This window comes from Lithobates pipiens, unplaced genomic scaffold (assembly GCF_037356315.1).
Source record: "Lithobates pipiens isolate NorthernLeopardFrog02 unplaced genomic scaffold, aLitPip1_a1.2 Scaffold_27, whole genome shotgun sequence".
NCBI classification, from domain to species: Eukaryota; Metazoa; Chordata; class Amphibia; order Anura; family Ranidae; genus Lithobates; species Lithobates pipiens.
This window is the reverse complement of record NW_027507788.1, coordinates 155,218,850-155,242,077: the sequence shown is the minus strand read 5'-3', so window position 1 is coordinate 155,242,077 and position 23,228 is coordinate 155,218,850. Positions and strand designations below refer to the sequence as shown.

The 23,228-nt window shown below is 45.0% G+C and overlaps 1 protein-coding gene across 2 annotated transcripts in view; it reads right to left on the bottom strand.

Moving 5' to 3' along the window:
* LOC143934260 (F-box only protein 6-like) overlaps window positions 1-21,164 on the bottom strand; it is a 31,489-nt gene extending 10,325 nt beyond the window's left edge. The window contains exons 1-3 of one of the 2 annotated variants that reach the window (XM_077457714.1): window positions 20,881-21,164; window positions 14,203-14,462; window positions 10,384-10,510 (exon numbers count right to left, since the gene is read on the bottom strand). In XM_077457714.1, the coding sequence (XP_077313840.1) occupies window positions 10,384-10,510; window positions 14,203-14,461 (386 nt within the window). In that variant the 5' untranslated portion in view covers window position 14,462; window positions 20,881-21,164. The remainder of the gene's footprint in view (window positions 1-10,383; window positions 10,511-14,202; window positions 14,463-20,880) is intronic. The other variant, XM_077457713.1, reaches the window with a different exon arrangement.
* Between the last annotated feature and the right edge of the window lie 2,064 nt (window positions 21,165-23,228).

Genomic DNA, 23,228 nt, shown 5'->3' with positions numbered 1-23,228 from the left:
GACATTGCAGTGGACAGATCGGACGCTTTTGACAAATTTTTCTGGGACCATTGAAAATAGCCACTGTTTACTGTATAAATGTCACTGGCAGGTAAGGTGTTAACACTAGGGGGCGATCAAGGGGTTAAATGCGTTCCCTCATGAGTATTTCTATCTGTGGGGGGATGGAACTGACTGGAGGAACAGCAGATCTGTCTCTCCTCCCCTGACAGAATGGGGATTTGTGTTTACATATACAGATCCCCGTTCTTGTCCCCGGACATCGTGGCCGCCAGGCACGCGCATCGAGCGTGCGCCTGCTATGGCTGTTAAAGGAGCCGATGTACCAATTGTTCGATTTGCGGGAACGAGCCAACTTGCCATTAACGTACCAATAGGGGCGAGGGGGCGGTCTGCCCCGGGTGCCACACAGTGAGGGGGGTGCAGTAAAATCTATTTTTTTTGTCATTAGTAGTCCCCATAGAGCAGGCTGGCAGCTCAGCTCCTTCTCTTGGTGCAGCCGAGTGATGTGCAGGGAGGGAAGCAGGCGGAGGCAGACAGCCGAGAGAGGACACGACAGCAGAAAACAAATACTCTTGTGCACAAGTGTGTTAATCAGGTGGACTATAGTTCGTAATGGAAAGTGTCTCAGGCCTTGCTGCCCTCAAGGATAGGGATATCCTAGTAGCCAAACGAGAAAATAGAGAAAAGAGGGTGCACCAGACTTGTGAATTATGTTTGGATATATTTTATTAAAAAAACAAAAATTAAAAACTACTCACAAACATGTGAAAGAAAACCAAAGTATAAAAGCCTTTAAATTATGCCAATCAGTCTAATGACAACAGTCTCCAGATGACAATAGAGAAGACTTGAGGGCCACTGCCGGCTGACGCTGGGCTCTGAGGAATAAGGCATCCCTTCGAAACGCGTCAGTGGCAGTGGCCCTCAAGTCTTCTCTATTGTCATCTGAACACTGTAGTCACTAAACCGATCGCTATCATTTAAAGGCTTTTATACTGTGATTTTCTTTCACATGTTTGTGAGTAGTTTTTAATTTATCCAAGGATAATGCACAAGGTGGGTGCGCCCTCTTTTTTCTAAGGAGAGGACTCAAGCCTGCTATAAAGTTGTGTGGGGAGCAGCTCTGTGACGGCCGGCATCACCTTTTACACTTCCAGGCCAGCAGTTCACATTTTACAGTAGAGGGGGAAGGGCATTTGCCCGGGACAGGCACTGGCTTGTGCACAGTGAGTTGCTCGGTCACTATAGCAAGCATCACAGAGCTGCCAATTGGTAGTGCATGTCAGGAACCATGAAACAGACGGAGACAGAAGTACAATCAAATCACACTAGTTTATTAATAAAAATAAAAAGGTAAATAGGAAAAAGCGTAGTGAGCCAGTCCAAAGTTCATAAACCAGATCGGGCAATCAGTCAGTCCAGAAGTCAGGGATCCAGGGAGAGCAACTGCAAGCAGGATGGAGGCCAGGAGGGATGTAGCAAGCCAGTCTTGAAACAACAGCAGGCGATGGTTCCTAGTGATGTGACCAAACGTGAAGGCAATAGAGAAATGAGCTGGTAGACTTTAAATAGACAGGCCAGAGGAGCATCATCTGAAACAGCTGGTATCTGTGGAGAGAGAAGAGAGCTGGCAATTAGCCGACAGCTGAGCGGCCAGCCCAGAGGAGGAAGGGCTAAGCCAGCCCTGACAGTACCCCCCTCAATGACCCCTCTCCCTCGGAGGGCCACCGGGCTTGAGGGGAAACCGTCTATGGAACTCGTGGAGGAGGACAGGGGCATGTATGTCAGAGGATGAAACCCAGGAGCGTTCCTCCGGACCGTACCCCTTCCAATGCACCAGGTACTGTATGCACCCACGGAACCTACGGGAGTCAACAATGGATTGTACCTCATACTCCTCATGGTTCTCAACCTGAATAGGGTGAGGACGTGGCACCGAGGTGGTAAATCGGTTACAGACCAACGGTTTCAATAAGGAGACATGAAACACATTTGAGATGCGCATACTAGGAGGAAGTTCCAACGCGTAAGCTACTGGGTTAATCCTGCGAAGGATACGGAAAGGCCCAATAAACCGAGGTGCAAACTTCAGTGAGGGAACACGAAGCCGGAGGTTGCGAGATGACAGCCAGACGCTGGCAGGCTTCTGCGGTCAGCGTGGAGTCTGTACCTATCATTACCATGACGCAAAGCCTCCTGAACTTGTACCCAAGTGGAACGAAGACCACGGAGATGCTCCTCTAACGCCAGAATACTCTGCGGAACAAACGAGTCACGGCAACATGGAAGGTTGAAAACCATAATTCGCCATAAATGGAGACAATTGGAAGGCAGAATTCAAGGCACTGTTGTAGGCAAACTCTGCCCAAGGTAATAGGTCAGACCAGTTGTTATGATGGTCAGAAATATAGCAAAGTAGGAATTGCTCCAAGGACTGATTGGCTCGTTCTGCGGCCCCATTAGACTGCGGGTGATACGCAGAAGAGAACGCAAGCTGGATTCCCAACTGTGCACAAAAGGCTCACCAGAACCGGGAGACAAACTGACTGCCCCTATCCGAGACAATCACCTTGGGTAGCCCATGTAAGCGAAAGATCTCCCGAGCAAAAATGGAATCCAGTTCCTTAGAGGTGGGCAACTTCTTAAGTGGAATACAATGACACACCTTTGAGAACCAGTCAACCACCATAAGGATAACAGTGTTGTCTTGGGAGTTGGGCAATTCCACAATAAAATCCATAGACAAGTGAGTCCAGGGCCTCTCTCCATTGGGTATGGGTTGTAGGAGGCCCACTGGAAGGTGTCGTGGAGTCTTACTCTGAGCACACATGGGACAGGCAGCTACGAAAGCAGTAACATCAGCCCGTAGACTAGGCCACCAGAATTGTTGGGAGATGGCCCAAATGAGTTGATTCTTCCCAGGATGGCCAGCTGCCTTGGGAGAATGATAAGTCTGGAGCACTGCAGTACGGAGACTCTCTGGGACAAAGCAGCGGTCACAAGGTTTATCAGGAGGAGCATGGACCTGAGCAGCAAGAATTTTGTCACCCAAAAGGAGAAGTAAGACTGGTGCGAACCGTAGCTAAGATACAATCAGGAGGAATCATAGGAACCGGAACTGACTCCGACTTAGAAGTGGAGGAAAATTGTCGTGACAAGGCATCAGCCCTTACATTCTTAGTACCGGGTAAGAATGAGACAATGTAATTAAAGCTCGACAAGAAAAGAGCCCATCGCGCCCTTCTGGGAGAGAGTCGCTTAGCCTCAGACAAGAATGTAAGATTCTTATGGTCAGTAAGAATAAGAACGGGCACAGTGGTACCTTCAAGGAGATGTCTCCATTCTTTCAGGGCTAAAATGATCGCCAACAGCTCTCTGTCACCAATCTCATAATTGCACTCAGCAGGTGACAATTTCTTGGAAAAGTAGCCACACGGATGCATAGCGCTCTCAGAGTTAGGACGTTGAGACAGAAGGGTGCCAACTCCAGTCTCAGAAGCATCAACTTCTAGGATAAAAAGGCAACGTAGGATCAGGATATGCCAACACAGGAGCAGAAACAAAGGCAGTCCTGAGAGTCTCAAAGGCCTTAATGGACTCCGGAGACCAACTCTGCGGGTTACCGTTCTTTCTGGTCATATCAGTCAGAGGCTTGACCAGAGACGAGAAGTTACGAATAAACTTCCGATAGTATTTGGCAAACCCACGGGTCGAGGCCACTGTTGGACTGCCGAAAGTGACATAGCCCAGGAATGTAACCTGTTCACGATGGAACTCGCACTTCTTCAGTTTACAATAGAGATTGTTGACATAGCCCAGGAATGTAACCTGTTCACGATGGAACTCGCACTTCTTCAGTTTACAATAGAGATTGTTCTCTCTTAGTTTCGGAAGTACACGACAGACATCTGTGTGGTGGCTCTCCAGGGACTTGGAAAATATGAGGATATCATTGAGATAAACCACCACACACAACTGCAACAAATCTCGAAGGACATCGTTAATAAATTCCTGGAAAACTGCCGGGGAGTTACAAAGGCCAAAAGGCATTACCAAGTATTCATAATGGCCTGTTCTGGTATTAAACGCAGTCTTCCACTCGTTGCCCTCCTTAATGCGCACAAGATTGTAAGCCCCTCTCGGGTCAAGCTTCGTGAAAACCGTTGCTCCCTTGAGGCGGTCAAATAACTCAGTAATCAATGGAATCGGGTAGGCATTCTTTTTTTTTTCTTTTTTTTTTGCCACATCAGTGATCTTATGCAGGAGACTAGATTCACCTTGCAGCTCATTTATGTCTCTTCACAGTTCCACATCATCGTGGCGTATTTAATTACGTAGCGTTTTCTTTTTTCCCCTTTCAAGGGTTTCTTGTAACCGCATGAAAAATTCATAACATTTACAAATAGAGGCAAATAAGATAAGCGGAAACCTCAACGCCATTTAGTGTTCTCGAGATAGTCTCAATGACTATTCCTAGTACCCTAACGCCTAATACCTATATTGTGTTTTCCTCCCCCTTCTCCCTACCCAATCCCCCCCCCCCCCCGTCGTCACCAGAGGATCACATTGTATACCTAATTTAAATCTAGCTTTCCTCTCCCCCCCTCCCCAGCTCTATAGCAATCTCATTCGCTGATTATCAAAAGGATCATGGGGAGACCAACAGAAGAACCTTAGGAGAGAAGAGAACCAACCCAACACAAAAAAGAAAAGCAAAGAAAAAGGAAGGGCAAGGAGCAAATGGGGAGAGTCTGTTATCTGTAACAGAAACTATTGCAGCCCGTCTACTTATGGGGGAATCCCCAACTTCTGCAACCAAGAACCCCATAGCCTCGTGAACTTCTTGTTATTACCCTGTTTAATGAAAAAGACCCTCTCATTACGAATTGTTGTTTTTATGCTTGCTAGCCAAGCTTCAACTAACGGGCCGAGTGTGACTGCCATTGTTGAGCAATTAGCTTCCTTGCTTGAAAGAGACATCTAATGACCAGTATAGTAGTATCTTTAGAAATTGTGCGTCCCTCAGCTATAGCCAAAAGAGAGGTCCTGGCCGTTGCTTCTAATGTTAAATTAAAGATTCTGTTGATCTGATCAATAACCTGCGTCCAGTACCTAAATAATTTCGGACACCGCCAAAGCATGTGAATAAAGTCTCCGCATCTAGGACACTGGTCGTTATCTCTCCAGCCCAGTTTAAACATTTTCTTAGGGGTATGATATACCAGGTAGAAAAAGAAAAGGTGGGAAGCTTTCTGAGAAGGGGAAATTGAAACACTAGTTCCCTGTTCTATTATCCGATCCCAGTCGGGGTTGGACAGTGGACCCACGTCACTCTCCCATCTTTTTCTATTTTTAAGCAGGCCTTCGCGATCTAGCATTTTATCCCCAAGTCTGGCATACAGATAAGAAAAGAAATCAGTCCCTTGAGCGTGTCCAGGGACATAATTTGTGAGAGCACAGGAATCTGGATCCACTGCACCTTTTGAGATCCAAATTGTGACTGGATTGCATGTCTGACCTGAAGATATTTGTAGAGTGAACGGTTCGACAGCGAGAACTTTAAATTGGCGAATGGTTTAATGTCTGGACCCTGAAATATTTGAATTAATTGGTTTATCCCTTGGTTCGCCCATTCCCTACATGTTTCAACTTTAGCTAGCTCAACTAAATTTCTATTATCCCACAGGGGGGCCAGTACAGATACTCCCTGGTATCCTAGTAAAACCTTGACTGTTTGCCAAAGTTTAACAATCTGATTTATCGTTGGACAGCGTATATCAAACGAGTTTGCCTCGAGGGCCTCAATAAGTGTGTTATGTGGGCATCCTAACATCATCAAACTGTGGTGAGGCATACCCTCGTTTGATGCTCCTCCTCCTGCTAAATGCTGTAGCTGTGCCGCTAAGTAATAGAGTCTGGGATGTGGAACCGCCATCCCCCCCTTCCTCCAGCGGCAGCTGCAGTGTCCGTAAGCCTATCCTAGGCGGCCCCTTTCTCCATATAAATACTCTAAACAGAGATTCTATTCTCTTAAACCACCTCGAACCTATCCATATCGGCGAGTTGTGGAGAAAATATAGAATTTGGGGGAGCCATACCATCTTGACCAAATTACAACGACCCGCCATCGACAGGGGGAGGTGGCTCCAGATATCCGCCTTCTGTTTTAGCTTCAGCAGGAGAGGTATAGATTAACATCCCTTGCAATCCAAACCCCCAAGTACTTGAATTTCTCCACCACCTTTAAGTTACAAATATCCTGTGATATATGGGTAACCCCAGTTTCTATCGGAAGTAATGTGGATTTATCCCAATTAATAGTCAATCCAGACATTTGGCCAAATTCTCTAACCATTCCCATCGCCGCTTTTAACAAGGTTTGGATATCCCCTAGGAAGAGCAAGATATCATCGGCAAACAATGCGATCTTTTCCTCCATCTGACCTCTCCTGAATCCCTGTATATCGGGGTTAGCCCTAATAGCAATGGCCAGTGGTTCCATTGCTAGGACAAACAGTAGAGGGGAGAGGGGGCAACCCTGTCTCGTACCTCGTTCCAGCTGGAGCACGTCAGAGTACTCATTGTTAATTTTAATTTTCCCTCTTGGGTTAGTATTAAGCAATTTTATCCATTTGATAAAGTTTGGTCCAAACCCAAATCTAGCAAGAGCCACAAACAAGTACTCCCACTCAAGGCTATCAAATGCCTTGGCTGCATCCAGGGCCAATATGGCCCGTGAGCCTCCATTTTCTACCGGTATTTGAATATTCAGATGGGCTCTGCGTATATTAAAGCGGTAGTAAACCCGCAAATTTTTAATTTTTTTTTTTAAACCTGCAAAGCAAAAGGCATAATGAGCTAGTATGCACCGCATACTAGCTCATTATGAAATACTTACCTTAGAACGAGGCCCCGACATCTGGCCCGATCCACGCCGAGGGAGCTGACATGCTCCCTCTGCGTTTCTTCCGGGTATCGCGGCTCCGGCGCTGTGAGTGGCCGGAGCCGCGATATCGTCACTCCCGCGCATGCGCGCGGGAGATGTCATTCCGGCCGGCTGGCCACTGCCGGATTTTCAGGCCAAGAATCCCCTTGTGCGCATGCGCCGCTGCAGTCAGCGGCGCATACCGAGGGGAATATCTCCTAAACCGTACAGGTTTAGAAGATATTTTTTTTACCTACAGGTAAGCCTAATTATAGGCTTTCCTGTAGGTAAAAGTTAAAAATTTGAGTATACAACCACTTTAATACTGGTAGACCTATTCGGGATGAATCCCGACTGATCAGAGTGGATAAGCTTGTGAATACACCTTTTTAAGCGTGTTGCCAGTATTTTTGCTAAAATCTTTACATCAGTACATAAGAGCGAAATCGGACGATACGAAGCAGGATTCATAGGGTCTTTTCCCTCCTTGGGGACAACCACTATAGTGGCTTCCAACATTGAGGAAAGCAAAGTCCCAACCACCAGAGCCTGACTCAGTGTCTCCAGCAGTTCTGGCAACAGAACCTCGCCATATCTTTTATAAACCTCAATAGGTAACCCGTCAGGTCCTGGTGATTTTAGGTTAGGCATTTCGGCCACAGCTTTTCGAAGTTCATTAATAGTAATTGGAGCCTCCATAGTCATAAAGTCTTCTACTGATAAAGTTGGTATACTTATATTCCCCATAAAGACGGCAGTCGTTCCCCCATCTCCCCTTTTTGGGATTTATATAGAGAACTGTAGTAGTGATGTAATATATTATTGATAATAGTAGGTTCCGAAGTAATCTCTCCCTGTAGGGTCCTGACCGCTAGTACCATTGAAGGGGCGGTATTTACTTTAACCAGTAAAGACAGTAAGCGGCCCACTTTTTCTCCTTCCCCAAAGTTCACTTGTCTCTGAAATATGCGTCTATTATCAATCTTTCTCCTAATAGTCGTCTTGCTGCTTTTCTAACCATACCTTCTGTGTGGATGGAGTTGGATTAGTAATGTACTGCTGTTCTGCCACTAACACAGTCTTCCTAGCTTCCTCCTCCCAATTCTTCATCTCAGCTTTATTTCTAGCGATTTGTTGGATAAAGATTCCTCTTAAAAAAGCTTTTAATGAGTCCCAGACCACTCCCGCCGATGCCGTGCCAGCATTAATATAAATAAACTCTTTCAGTTTGGATATTAATCACTCTGGATCATTTAATATCTCTAGCCATGAGGGATCAATTTTCCATTGCCCAAAATGCTGCTTTTTCTCTACAATAAGCGTCAGCGTTAAAGGGGAGTGATCTGATACCCCCCTCGGGCCGTATTCTACAGCATCCACCAAAGCCAAAGCATGGCTATTCACCAGGGCCATATCAAGTCTAGATAGAGTAGAAAAAGATGTTGAAAAGCAGGAGTATTGTCGCTCCAACAGATACCGAGTGCGACACGAGTCGCATAAGCCCACTTCATGTAGAAAGCGAAATAATCTCGTCTCGTCCCCTGCTACTGTTGTATTTACTGTTGGAAATCTATCTAAGGACTTGTCCAAGACTTCATTAAAATCCCCTACTGCTATGACGGGGATATCAGGTTTATCTATTATGAATAATATTAACTCGTGTAGAATCTCCAGCTTGAATGGAGGTGGAACATATATATTTGCTATCACATATAGATTGTTTTCAATTTGACAATATAGGAAAATATAACGACCCTTTGCATCTATGCGACTATTATAACAGGAAAACAAGACCTCCTTATCAATCAAAATGCTCACCCCTCTTGCATATGTTGACAATACAGAGTGAAATTGGGTTTGGAATCTCCGACCTTGAAGGAGCGGAACCGTCTCACCAGTCAAATGTGTCTCTTGCAGACATAGCAATCCGGGCCCTTTGCCCTCTAATGCTGATAATACCACTGCTCTCTTGGTCGGATATCTCAAACCATGCACATTCCATGATATTACCCTAATTCTTTTCACCTGCATCTCATCTTAAGAACCTATAAATCTGGCGAATTGAAGAAAAAATATAAAGAAAAGAAAAAAAGAAAGAGAAAAGTAAAAGACCTTCCCTTTTCCTTAGAATTACAAACGTGCCATTCCCACATGCGTAGTTTAAAGTAGTTTAAATTCTTACCCCCTCCCCCCCAAATGTGGTACCTCCTCCTGTCTCCACCTAAGAAGAAGATCCTCAATCTTGTGTATACTTGTATTCGTTCAGCCCAAAGGAGGAAGGGCTAAGCCAACAGTGCAGTTTCATACTAGCAAATGTATGTAGGCATGGAACACGCCCCCTGCCACTCCCCCATAAAGGGGAAATAACCAACAAAAAAACAAAAACAAAGTTAATTAAATCCACAGGGGCTGTTTTTTACCACTACTTTTCCTTTATACTGGCTTTTAAAATTGATGCAGCAATTTAGAAATTGGATGAAAGGTTTAGCACTGGGAAACACTTTTTGAAAGATAAAAAGTGCATTTTATATACAACTATATGGGATTAGACCAAAATGAGGGACAAATGAGGAGGAAAGAGGGACAGAGGGATATTGGTCCAAATCAGGGACAGTCCCTCGAAAATCAGGGACAGTTGGGAGCTATGCAGTTTTGACTTACTGAAGGATACAGATGATTCTGAGGGTGCAGAGGTGTACAGAAGTGCGCTGGAGGTGCAGATGCAGGCTGGGGGGGGAGGGGGTGCAGAGACCTCCTAGGGGGTAACAAAGCCATGTTGGGGAGCACAAAGGTATCTGGGGGTGCAGAGGCATGCTGGGATACAAAGGTTTGCTGGGGATATGGAGGTGTGCTTGGGGATACATATGAGGGGTGCAGTGGCTTCTGGGGGGGGGTGGAAGTGTTATGGGGCTGTGAAGGTATACAAGGGGGTGCAAAGATGTGTGTGGGGGTGCAGAGATGATCAAGGGGGTACGGAGGTGTCCTGGGGGGGGGGTACAAGGATTAAATGTGGATATGGAGATGTGCTGGGGGCACAGAGGCATGCTAAGGAGTTCAGAGGCATTCTGGGAGTGCAGAGATGTCCAAAGAGGTACAAAGGCATTCTGGGAGTACAGATATTGTTGAGAACTAAGTTCATATTTTTTGCAATTACACATTTTTGTGTGTGTTTTTACATTTTACATTTGGGCAGGGGGGTGTCAGATATAGGATTCACCCCAGGTGCCAAATGTTCTAGGTACGTCCCTGCAACTTGCTGGCGTAAATGTGAGTGAGCTGGTTGGCATGAGCCTGTACCAGGTCACTCCTGTACTTGGTGGGTTTTCATATTAGAATGTACTTTCTATAAAGTTCTTTTAAACTGTTGTGTTCATATTATACAATATCTTACTCTCATGACTAACTAGTACTAGATACGTCATGACCTGGATCAATGAGGACCTTCACAGACTTACTCATATGACGTTACAAAGTACTTGGTGACTGTGTCATCTGGAGGCCGCTGTCCATGCTCGCCTGGCAGATCCTCTACCTTCCAGCGATGACCCTCATTTCTCTCTAACTTCCAAAACTTGAACCCTTCTGTAACAGAATAAAATGGTACAACGTAATAAATAAAATAAACAGACATACCATTTTCTAACTACTTTTTTGGCCACTGTACCTTTTCTGTGTTTTAGTTTCTAGCATGTGACCATTGGCGCCACTAAATTTCAGCCACATCAGCCAAACATAAATTTATTTTTGTTGGGGACATGTACAGTACTTGGGAGAGAACCATTATGGCATGGGATATTTCATCATTTATTTGTCACTTAATGTACAAAACTAACACCTAAAGAGGACTTCATTTAAAAAGCAATTGAGAGCTTAGTTTTCGGGATGGACTGATACCACTTTTTGAAGACCAAGTACAAGTACCGATATTTTTTTTCAAGTACTCTCGCCGATACCAATTACTAATACTTTTCTGAATGTCATGTGACAGTTGCACTAATATGCAGCACTGATAGGTGACACTGATGGGCACTGATGAGGCATGGACTGTGTCAGTAGTTTTTTTTTTTTTTTTTGCAATCTATATATTGTTTTTTTTTTTTTTTTTACAATGCTTTCTTTTTTGGGGGTGCTTTTTTGTCTTAGTTTTTTCTATTATTTTTACAATTGTATTTTTAAATATTTATTTATTACAATTTTTATTTTATTTTATCAACCCTGTTGGTGGGGGGGGGGGGGGGGCTTTGGTGAGTATCAGAGGTCTAAACAGCCCCCTGACATCTCCCCTTTTAGACACAGAAAGGGACTGAGGACACAGATCCCCCAGTCCCCTTTTCTGCAGCTTCAGCTGCACTGAAGATGAATGGAGAGGAGACGATGCTCAAGAATGAATGGACAGAGTCAGTGATCACGGACTCTCTTCATTTGGAAAAAGAAGGAGCTGTTAAATTACAGATTTACTGGCTCCTTCCTCTGCTCTCCATCCTGACATATCCAGGATGGGGGGTGGAGGAGGACCCAGGGAGAACACAATCGGGGATGATCGGTGCAGCAGCAGAGGCACCGAATCTCCCCAACAGCTGCGGGAGGAAGAGGAGGAGAAGCAGCTGTCAGAAAAGCTCTACAGAGAGATAAGTGCATGTAACTGCCCCCACCGATCATCTGTGAGGCTGCCTGGCCCCCCCTGCTACACTGAGAACGCTGGGTGTACTGGCCTCCTGCCAGGTATCGGGTCACGAATCGGAGCATTTGCACGAGTACAAGTACTCGTGCAAATGCTCGGGATCATCACCGAAACAGATACTAGCATCGGTGCAACCCTACTTAGTTGTTAAATACAGTAAAACAAATACTCATGCCCACGAATGTGTTAGCAAGGCAGTCCAAAGTTCAGGATGCACAATAGCTTTCAGCCTTGCTGCCATCCAGGATAGGAAGATGCTAGCATTCAAACGGGAAAACAGAAAAGAGAGGGCGCATCAGCCTTGTGCATTATCCTTTGATGCATCACCCCCGCTAGCCTGCTGGGTCCCTGGCTTGGCACTTACTGATGCTTGCCCACTTCTTCACCACCGCTGGCTGGTGAGAAGACTTGCTTCAGCTTACTCACAGTAGTCTCTTCTACAACAAGGTGGATGGTCCCTTAGTGCCGACAGCTTCCCCTCTACCTCCAAAGACAGCTGGTTCCCTGTTCGGCTGAAGCCTCAACTCGGTTGGGCTCCAATCCTACGCTGCTCCTCCTGCTCCTGGATAGGCCTTAGACAGCCTAGCAGCCAGGTATCCCCAGGATAGGCCTCAGGCTTCCGGCCTAGCAGCCCAGGGGGACATAACACAGGTCCACCCAGACAGCCATCCAGGTGGCACAGAACCCCGATCACCTGACTCCACCCAAACAAGTAGGCTCTCCCAGCAGGCCAAAGAACTAAAGAAACCCCTGACAATTGGCTGAGACACCCCATCCATTAATACTCTGACCTGGGCGTGACTGTGAGTGGAGCCCGAGAAGAGCCGAGTACACACAGCTATGTGTATCCCGGAGGCGATCGCTCCGCTCACAGTCAGTGGAGATCAGTGGGGATCGACGTATAACACGCACCCACGATTTTCCCCTGATTTTAAGGGGAAAAAAGTGTGTGTTATATGTCGATAAATACGGTAAGTAAAAAGAAGTAAGATTGCAGTTGGACTTTTTTAAATACCCATATGGGAATTGTATATATGTTGAAGGATTAATAATGATTTCCACCTAGCCCTGCAATTTATATCCAGGCCAGGGACTTGACTTTCCTCTGCTAGTGTATAGTGCTAGTGCCCAAGATCCATTTTTAGTACCTTTGGTATTATCTATCATATACGGAGCTCAATTTCAAACTGAAGTATAAGACGACCTTTTTACACTTAAAAAAAACAAAACGGGCAAAAAGCGGGGGTCGTCTTATGAGCAGGGAAATAATGCAGCCCTCTGTATGTCAGCCCGCCGGATGTGCAGTAATATTGTAAGTAGCTTTGGCTACATACAGTATACACTGCTGAGCCAATCCCAGCGAGCAATGTATTCTATTAATGAATACAAAGCGTGCTCAGATTGGAGTAACAACCTCTGCCAATCCGAGCACACTACAGTACATACAGGAGCGGGCTGATGATGTCAGGGCCGTCTTTAATATTGATTGGACCCTGGGCAAAACTTTTCTTGGGGGCCCCCTCCCCATGAAGTTTTGCTCTCCCCCTGCTCTGAGACATACAATAAATAGCAGCTAGACTCAAAATCAGTTTACTGAATCAGATCAGGCATCTATTGCGATTGGTTGCCAGAGGTTTCAGTGTATCATTACCGCTCACTGACTGGCTGCTAGAGGTTACAGAACACATTACAGCTCACTGGTTAGTTGCTAGAGGTTACAGCACATGATATCTGCTTGTTGATTGGTTGCTAGAGATTACTGTGGATATGACCTCAGGGGGGCATGATATACATATCAATGCCGCCAGCTGCCTCTATTTGCATATGAATGCCGGTAATTTACATGTAAACACAGGGTCTCCAGGTGAGTTATCTGGGACACAGCACAGGACTAAAACCTCAAGGGGCGAGGGAATTTAACCCAGAATAGTTGGCAAGTATGAAGCAGCTGCTTTGGGCCCCACAACAAGGACAGGGCCCAGGGCAGCTGCCCCTTTTGCCCTGCCTTAAAAACGGCCCTGGATGATGTTACAGCCTATGCCAATCCGAGCAGGCTTTGTATTCAATAATAGAATACATCGCTCACCGTGATTGGCTCAGCATGGTATGGCTCCAGCTCCAGCAAGAAGAAGGAAATATAGGAAGTATGAAGTCTCAGAAGGGGAGTCGTCTTATACAGTGGGTATAGGCAAAAACAGTAAAATTAGGGGGTTGTCTTATACGACCGGTCGCCTTTTGCACCAGAATATACGGTAGTGTGCATAACAGGCTGACAACATTACTGCTAATTGTAAGGCAGTGGCTTAGAGCTATCAGCCTGCAATAGGAAGTGCTGGTTCTGGCAGGATCACGAGCCACAAAAATTATTTGCTTAAGAAAACTGTATAGAATGAGGCATGATGCCAAACATACTCAAACATACTGATTTTGGGTTTACATACACATTAACCAATAGAGTTTGGTGACATCCCCACCTCTAGTCAGTGAATGGACACAGTAAATGAGTGGCAGCACATATGTATACACTACATCTGATTGACTTCTAGTATTGCCCTCCACATAACTAAGTTACTAACGTGCCCATGTGTCTCACCTTTTGCACAAGTATTTTTCAGTAAATTACATCTGCGGTTGCTGAGATAATAATATTTCTTCCAGTCTTTTGGCTGACGTTTCCAGTCTTTGGGGATGTGCCCCATTTTCTGACATATCATATTCCACAGCGTCGAAGAGTCAATGACGTCCCTCCACTGCCTACAGACCAGCCGGCAGCAATGGATCAAGTCCAGAGGTGGAACCAAAGACAAAATGTCCAGAAGAACATCCTCTGGGAGGAGGGTGATATTGAGCATCCTGCGCACAAAATGGGCATATATTAAAGAGGATCTGTCATGCAAAAAAAAAAGAACTTGTCCATTTAAAGTATTATTCCAACTCATACCAAGTGTTTTTTAAAGGATCCATGACAGATTGTATAGGTCACTTTGTATTATATAGGTTATTTATTAAATGAAGGAGCTAAGCAACATATCAGTGGCCTGCAGCCTTGGAGACTGATTGCTCTGGCTCTTGCTGTATACTTGTTCCCTTGTCTTTTGTCGGCATTTAGATGCTATGTATACTATTTATTTAAAAACAAAAGGGTTTTCTGGTTGAACTGTTTTACTTCTATTCTGTGGGCAGGAACAACACTCCATACCCTTTTTTCCCAATATATGATGTGGTAGTCATGAGACAGTAGAGATAGGAGAGTGGGGATTAGACGGAAATAGGCAAAGTGACAGCGTATTTCTAAATTGCCCCCAGTTATTTTCATATTACAAGCTTGCACTGCACATTGTATAGAAAATACAGTGCTTCAGAGTAAGGCAGCATATGGGCCCTCCTTCCATTGACCACCTAGCCTGTCAGTAGGCTTGACTATTCTTACATTTTGGAGAGGGTGACATCCCCACTCCACCTGGCCTCAGACACCAACAATACACTGGATCTCAGTGCCAGGGGCCATTTACAAACACTATGTCACTTGTCTCTTTAACCAATTTTGAACCGCCATATGTCTAAAAACGCCAAAGTGGTGGGTGCTTATTTCCTTAATGCCCTTTTTAAATGTCATGGCAGAATTCACCCTGGGGTGACCAGTACACTTATTCATGGCTTGAACCAAGCTACCTTAAGATGGTGGAGAATCTGCTTGTAGGCAGCTCGGCTACAGTTTTCTAGCTCAAAAGTGGTTGGCCCAGTCTGGGAAGGGGTTAATGCTGTACTTTGCTATTCCTGTGCTTTTTGGGCCCAGCCTATTCACCCGGTATTATAAAAAGTGGGAAGGCCGATTTCCGATGTCACAGGTTCCGGCTCAAAAGAAGGATGTGATTGCTGCAGAGTAGGACTGCTGCACCTTGCAGTCTGTCAGAGGCACTGGGAGTCTAGAGATCTACCAGATTCTGGAGAACACCAAACATGGACTACTACCTTATAGAATTATGTCTGGGCAGCCTGCTAGAGATAGTTCTAATGTCACTGCTCATATTGGACTGTACCATCCTGATGATTGAAGTAATGGTTGCATCAACTATTTTAACCACTTCCTCCCGGGTGGACATCCTTGACTTTCAGTTGTTATACCGGGATTATGCCTGCAGCTACAGGTTTTGGGAGCCTGGAGTCCGATCTGACGATGCTGCCGGCTTATCATAGAGCTGGCCGTGGACCAGACGGTCCCTGGCCATCTTTGAACCTGGGAGGCGGGAAGCAACATCATGACATTACTTATGGTTCTGACAAATGTAAACACAGCCATTTTGTGTTCTGGAAAACATAAGTTTTTTTTAGAGGAGACCCCAGATGTCTCTATAAAGAGGACCTGTCATGCCTTATTTCTATCCCAAGGGAAGTTTACATTTCTAGTGATAGGAATAAAAAAGTGATACAAAAAAATTAAAGTGACAGTGTAAATTAATTTTTGTTTTTTTTATAAAGGCCCTTGTTCACCCATGCTCGTGCGCAGTAGCAAATGCATATGTATGTCATGCACACATATGTAAATGGTGTTTGCGTCACACATGTGAGCTATTGCCGCAAACGTTATTGCAAGAAAAATAATTCTAGCGCTAGACCTCTTGTGTAACTTTAAAATGGTAACCTGTAAAAATTTTAAAGCGTCATCTCTGGAGATTTTCACATTTGTCACCATTCCACGAGCGTGTAACAATTTTAAAGCATGACATGTTAGGTATCTATTTACTCACCGTAACATCATCTTTTAGACTTTTGTCGTTTTTGAAAAAAACAATTGTGTTGACATAACAACATCGACTATTTTATTATTTAGGGCCTCTGTTTAAAAAATATAATGTTTAGGAGGTTTTGAGTAATTTTCTAGCAAAAAAAAAAAGATGATTTTTACATGTAGGAGAGGAATGCCAGAATTGGTCTGGGCAGGAAGTAGTTAAAGTGATTGTAAAGTCTCGTTTAAAAAAAAAACATGTTGTACTTACCTGCTCTGTGCAGTTGGCTTTTGCACAGAGCAACCCAGATCCTCCTCTTCTCTGGTCCCTCTTCGCTGCTCCTGACACCTCCCTACTTTCGAGTGCCCTCACAGCAAGCAGCTTGCTAATGAGGGCACCCGAGCCATGTCACAGCTCCGTGTGTCCATTCAGACACGGAGCCCCCGGCCTTGCCCTCTCTCCCCTGATTGGCTAACTTTGATTGACAGCCACGGGAGGCAATGGCGCCGCTGTTGTGTCTCAACCAATCAGGAGGAGAGTCCAGGTTGGCTAAGACACTTGTGGACATCGCTGGAGATAGATGGGGATAAGTAATTAGGAGGTGCTGGGGAGGCTGTTGAACACAGGTTTTTCATCTTATGCATTAGGATCAAAAATCTCGGGGGGGGTTGATTTAAATCAATGTGGTTTAAATCATAATTTTTTAAAGAGCAACTGTCATCTCTGTCCCACAGTGGCTCCTCCTCTGACTCAATGCATTATCTCAGCTTGCAGAGCTTGGATTCACTGAATGAGTTTACCAAAAATGTAAATATTGCAGAATATACAGACTCATGCTCCATAACTAAGCTCCATTTCAGGCTGAATATAATAAATGTATATTAAATAGAAAACTATCTTTAGATATGCTTTGGGAGTAAAAACCTTTTATTAAAATACATTTGATAAAAATAAAAAAAATAGGAATTTCCTGACAGACTCCATGGCAGCCAACTTGTGGGTTTAGTCCCGCCTCTACTACCCTATAGGACGCTACTCCCATAAATCTTTGCCCCCTGCCAGAGGCCGTGTTCTTTTTTTGTCCTCCTCCGAAGGACCTAGGTATTGGTCTTCCTACCCAAAGATTTCTGATTATCTCCTGTGATCTGGACCGGCCGAGCGACTGAGTTGCACAATTCCAATAAGCCCTAGCTACTAGCAGGGTATGGAATGGGCATATGGTTCAGCCAGGAGATTGGCTTGTCTCCATAGACCTCAAGGATGCTTACTTCCATGTTCCAGTGGCAACAGACTTCCAACAATTCCTCCGATTCTCCATAGGCCAACTTCACTTATTTACATGCCTTCCCTTCGGACTGTCAATTTCTCCACGAGTCTTCTCAAAGGTCCTGTTGGCGATTGTGGCTCTGTTAAGGATCAGAGGGATCTATCATTACCTAGACGATCTACTCTTTCTGGCTCTGGACAGAGATCGTCTCTTGGAGCACAGAGATCAAGCCATTTCAACTCTCAGGGAATTCGGGTGGCTCCTAAACCTGGAGAAGAGTCAGTTAGAACCTTTACAGTCTCTTGTGTTCCTCAGAGCTCTCTTCAACACAGTAAGAGGTACCATCTCTCTACCCGAGGTGAAGGTTGCAATAGTTTGAGACAGGATTCGTCTGGCTCTCTCATCTTCTCATCTCAATGCACTTCATTGTCTAAGGATCATAGGCACCATGGTGTCCACAATACCAATGGTGAAGTGGGCACAATGTAGGATGCGTCCCTTCCAGAAGGGTTTTCCTCACCAGTGGTCAGGAGACAAAGCCCAACTCATTCACATCACTCAGGTCATGAGGGCTTCCATCTTCTGATGGCTTCAACGGGAGAATCTATGAAATTGTCATTCCATTCTTCCAATTACATGGATCATAGTAACATCAGACGCCAGCGACAGAGGTTGGGTGCTCATTGTCTAAGGGAAGTGGCGCACGGCACTTGGGATTTCCCCTCTCGGGGAACGTTCTGTGTGTGCGTCCACAAGCACGTGGTCCCAGGGAACGGGTGTGGCTGTATTAGTGTATGACATGAATCCTCGTTCACCCAGATAAAAGGCTACTGTGGATGTGCAGCGAAGCTGCGTGCGCCATGGCCACCAAACTGCTAAGTCCAGCGGCGCATTTGCAAATGCACATGTGCCATGTTCGCCAAACAACTGCCAAGCACAGCGGCACTCTTGTGAACGCACGTGCACCCTGGTTAACTAAGGTGAAATGGCGCACCTACACGCGCCATCATACACGTAAAAAACAGTCAGACACAAACAAAAAAGAGGTACACTTTGCAAACACCCACAGCTAGCCCAAAACTCCCCGTTTGGTCCCTGCACACAGGTGTCCAGCCTCTAGTTAGCTTGACTGATTGTTACAAGCACTGGGACACCCCACAATAATAAGTAAAGGGGTTTCACTTACCCATCCAGGCAGAGGGCAACTTAGAAACTAAGAGCCCAATCTTCACCCTTCACGACAACCTCCTGCAACACAGTATTATCCACCACCTCTGTGGGTTCGTCCTTTTTGGGGGAAAACCCCGAACCTTTGAGCTTTTGCTCATACAAGTCCCAAAACATGGGGCAGTCTCGCCTGATTAGTAAATCATGAGGTAGTCCCGGGACCACCTCAACTTTTAGTTTAGCCGTTCCTGCTGGTGTACACAGGGTCACACAGGCCACCGGATAGTTTTTAACATCACCATGCACACAGATGACCCCAACCTGTTCCCTTGGTACCAGCTTTCTTGGCAACCCGTCCGATCGGAGCAGTCCAGGAGTGCTAACACCTCCTGTCACCCTGCCCCAGGCTGACCCTCTACAGTATGAACAGCGATCTATCTCTTCCCCTACACAGTCCCCCCCCCTTCAGTTAGAACACACACTAGGGAACACAATTAACCCCTTGATTGCCCCCTAGTATTAACCCCTTCACTGCCAGTGACATTTTTACAGTAATCAATGCATTTTTATAGCACTGATCGCTGTATAAATGCCAATGGTCCCAAAAATGTGTGAAAATTGTCCTATGTGTCCGCCACAATGTCACAGTCCCAATAATAATTGCAGATCACCGCTATTACTAGTAAAAAAAAAATTTGTAATAAAAATGCCATAAAACTATCCCTTATTTTGTACATGCTATAACTTTTGTGCAAACCAATCAATATATGCTTATTGCGATTTTTTTTTTACCAAAAACATGTAGAAGAATACATATTGGCCTAAACTGATGAAAAAAACATTTTTTTTTATATATTTGGGGGATATTTATTATAGCAAAAAAGTAAAAAATGTTGAATTTTTTTCAAAATTGGCGCTTTTTTGTTTATAGCGTAAAAAATAAAAACCGCAGAGGCAATCAAATACCACCAAAAGAAAGAGTAAAAAAAGGACGTCAATTTTGCTTGGGTGCAATGTCGCGTGACCGCGCAATTGTCAGTTAAAGCGACGCAGTGCCGAATCGCAAAAAGTGCTCTGGTCAGGAAGGGGGTATAATCATCCGGGGCTGAAGCGGTTAAATAAAAAAAAATCTGATTTAAAAAAATTTTTTTTTTAAAACAATCATCGATTTTTAGCCACCCTGCCTTTACAACTCCTTTAAGCCTGGTCTGAAGTTCTTTAAAGGGGTGCATGATGGTTCTGAGCAAGAGTCAGTAAAGCACAGGTAGGGTATGAAGCAAAGCCACTACAAAAGGTCAACTTGGCAAGTCAAACAGGAGGAGGAATGCAGTTGCTATGGTTAACCAAGAACTACCCTGTTTCCCCAAAAATAATACCTGGCGTGATTGTTGGTGATGGCTGCAATATAAGCCCTATCCCCCAAATAAGCCCTACCCTGTTTCCCGGAAAATACGCCCTACCTTGAAAATAAGAACTACAAGGACTTTAACTACAGCTTATTTGGGGGGTAGGGCTTATATTGCAGCCATCACCGACAATCACACTAGGTCTTATTTTGGGGGAAACAGTGTAGTGCAAGGTACATTGCAGCCAATCGTGAATCATGGTATCTTGGTTTCGAAAAGCAACGGGGACCAAACTCGTGTTACAGATTCCCTTAGCCTGGCCACCTGGTATGGAAGGAGTTAACAAGTGCAAGCATGAAGTCCATGCTATGCGCATGGCGGGACCCCAATCTGTCGTTGGGAGATGACAGAGGTACGCAGTACTGGTGGAGTGGGCATAGGCTCAGTGTCCCTCATAAATGCAACATCCATCAAGCTAAGGTGTGTAGTGACAAGAGACAAAGACACTTCACAGAGGGACTCTGTACGTTTTCTTCTGCACACTGTATTAGGCTCTTCTCTAAGTTGAGGAACTGCCATAATCTTTGATCCTCACATGACTGCGGTCCCCATCTGGCATTGATTAGATTGTTCTGTGCGAAAATGTGCCCCCACATGCAGGAAGAGTGGCACCACCCACATACGGCTGTTTTCAGCTGTCTAGCTACATGCAGGAGTTCTGGAAATATAAGATGATAAAATAGGACTTGTCGTTTGTGAAGTACCTGTAGTGCCGTAGTGCTGTGAACCCCAGCAGTGCAGAGAACAGAACCTCAACAGGCCGGATCTTCAATAGACCAGATCCTGAATAGATGAGCCCCCTGATAGATCAACCCCTGGAGTCCTCAGTGAGTGGACAGGCTTTTATTTCACCTACTTCCCCATATTTGGTGTCCCTGTAGTCCTCAGTCTGAGATTTACGCTTCCAGGAATCTTATGATCTTCGTTTTGTAAGAGAAGCTGAAAGGGTGTAGCGTGACATGTGACTCATCGCCGAGAAAGCTTTCACTTTCTGTTCCTGGAAGAGGAAATGATGCTTAACCACTTCAGCCCCGGAAGATTTAACGATCAGGCCATTTTTTTTGCGATACGGCACTGCGCCATTTTAACTGACAATTGCGCGGTCGTGCAACGTTGTACAAAAACAAAATTTACGTCCTTTTTTCCAACAAATAGAGCTTTCTTTTGGTGGTATTTGATCACCTCTGCATTTTTTATTTTTTGTGCTATAAACAAAAAAAGAGCGACAATTTTGAAAAAAAATATTATATTTTTTCACTTTTTGCTATAACAAATATCCCCCAAATTAAAAAGAAAAAAAATTCTTCCTCAGTTTACTCCGATATGTATTCAACATATTTTTGGTAAAAAAAAAAAAAAATCACAATAAGCATATATTGATTGGTTTGCACAAAAGTTATAGCGTCTACAAAATAGGGGATAGATTCATGGCATTTTTATTAATTTTTTTTTTAATAGTAATGGTGGCGATCAGCGTTTTTTTATCGAGACTGCGACATTGCGGCAGACAGATCAGACACATTTGACACTTTTTTGGAGCCACTGACATTTATACAGCTAAAAATAGCCACTGATTACTGTATAAATGTCACTAACAGGGAAGGGGTTAACACTAGGGGGCAATCCAGGGGTTAACTGTGCTACCTAGCTGTGTTCTAACTGTGGGGGGAATGTGGCTGACTAGAGGAGACAGATAGTTGTTCCTACTTAGTAAGAACCCTCAATCTGTCTCCTCTCCTGGTTCTTGTTGCATCACAAGTGATCGCGGATGCCCGGGGATCGTTGCACCCGCCAGGCATGCGCAGTGGCTCCGGGGACACGCTGCGGGCGTGCGCCTGCTACAGCATCTTAAAAAGCCGACATACAGCTGGGTCTGCAAGGAGGATTCATACACATGTATATGATTCCTTGGTGAGACCATTTTGTCTGGTAAGTGGCTTATGTTATTCAATAAGCGCGGTGGTGACATATTCTTCATGTGGAATTGATTCTCATCACGATGATTCAACTGAAATTACACATGGGAAGTTGGATTTATTGACACAGATATTTCCCATTTTCTACCACCTTTTCTTTTGTGACTACAGGCAGTCCCTGAGTTACAAACATCTGACTTACAAACGGAGGGAGACAGCCAGTGCCCCTCAGGGCCCCGATGCAAGAAACCATGGAGGCCCCCGAGCTCCGGACCAAAGCTCTTTTCTCCGAGCCTAATGGCGGAACACCGGGGCCCGGTCCCAAGTGGGTGGCTGCATATAAAGGAAATGATTTCTCCATCCCCCCGCTTCTCCTCCTGTCCCACCCACAGGCATTCAGTGGCTGCAGGAGGAAAATGGAGAGATGGGTTCCTCTATGTCGGTGTTTCACAATCTTTTTCCAGTCAGGGCACCCTTGAAGTACAAGCCTAGGTGAATGGGGCTGCACTGCAACCCACCTGCAACTGTGTGCATTGCATGCAGTTGCAGCATAGTGATGATGCATTTAAGGGGTTAAAACAGGTGGTCAGAAGGCAACATATTGCCTCTCTACCGGCTGCCAAATGCCTCTGAAAAGCGATCTGAGCATGGATCGCTTTTCAGAGGAACAGCATTTTACATAAAATGTGCATACATACATGTAAACACACACACACACACATAATACGCACACATATACTATATATACACACATTATATATATATATACACACACACACACACACACACACACACATATATGCGCATATGCACGCACAAATAATCCAGTGGCAGCTGGTGCTCAAAATTTTTAGGGGGGTGCAAGCAAACTGAAAAATTCAGAAAAAAAACATCAATTACAGCCACTGTGCCCATCAATTGCAGCCACTGTACCATCAAATGCCACCACTGTGCCCATCAAATGTTGCCACTGTGCCCAAACTCTGCCGCTGTGCCCATCAAATGCCGCCAGTGTGCCCATCAAATGCTGCCAGTGTACCCATCAAACGCTGCCACTGTGCCATCAAATGCCACCACTGTGCCCATCAAATGCTGCCACTGTGCCTATCAATCTCTGCCACTGTGCCCATCAAATG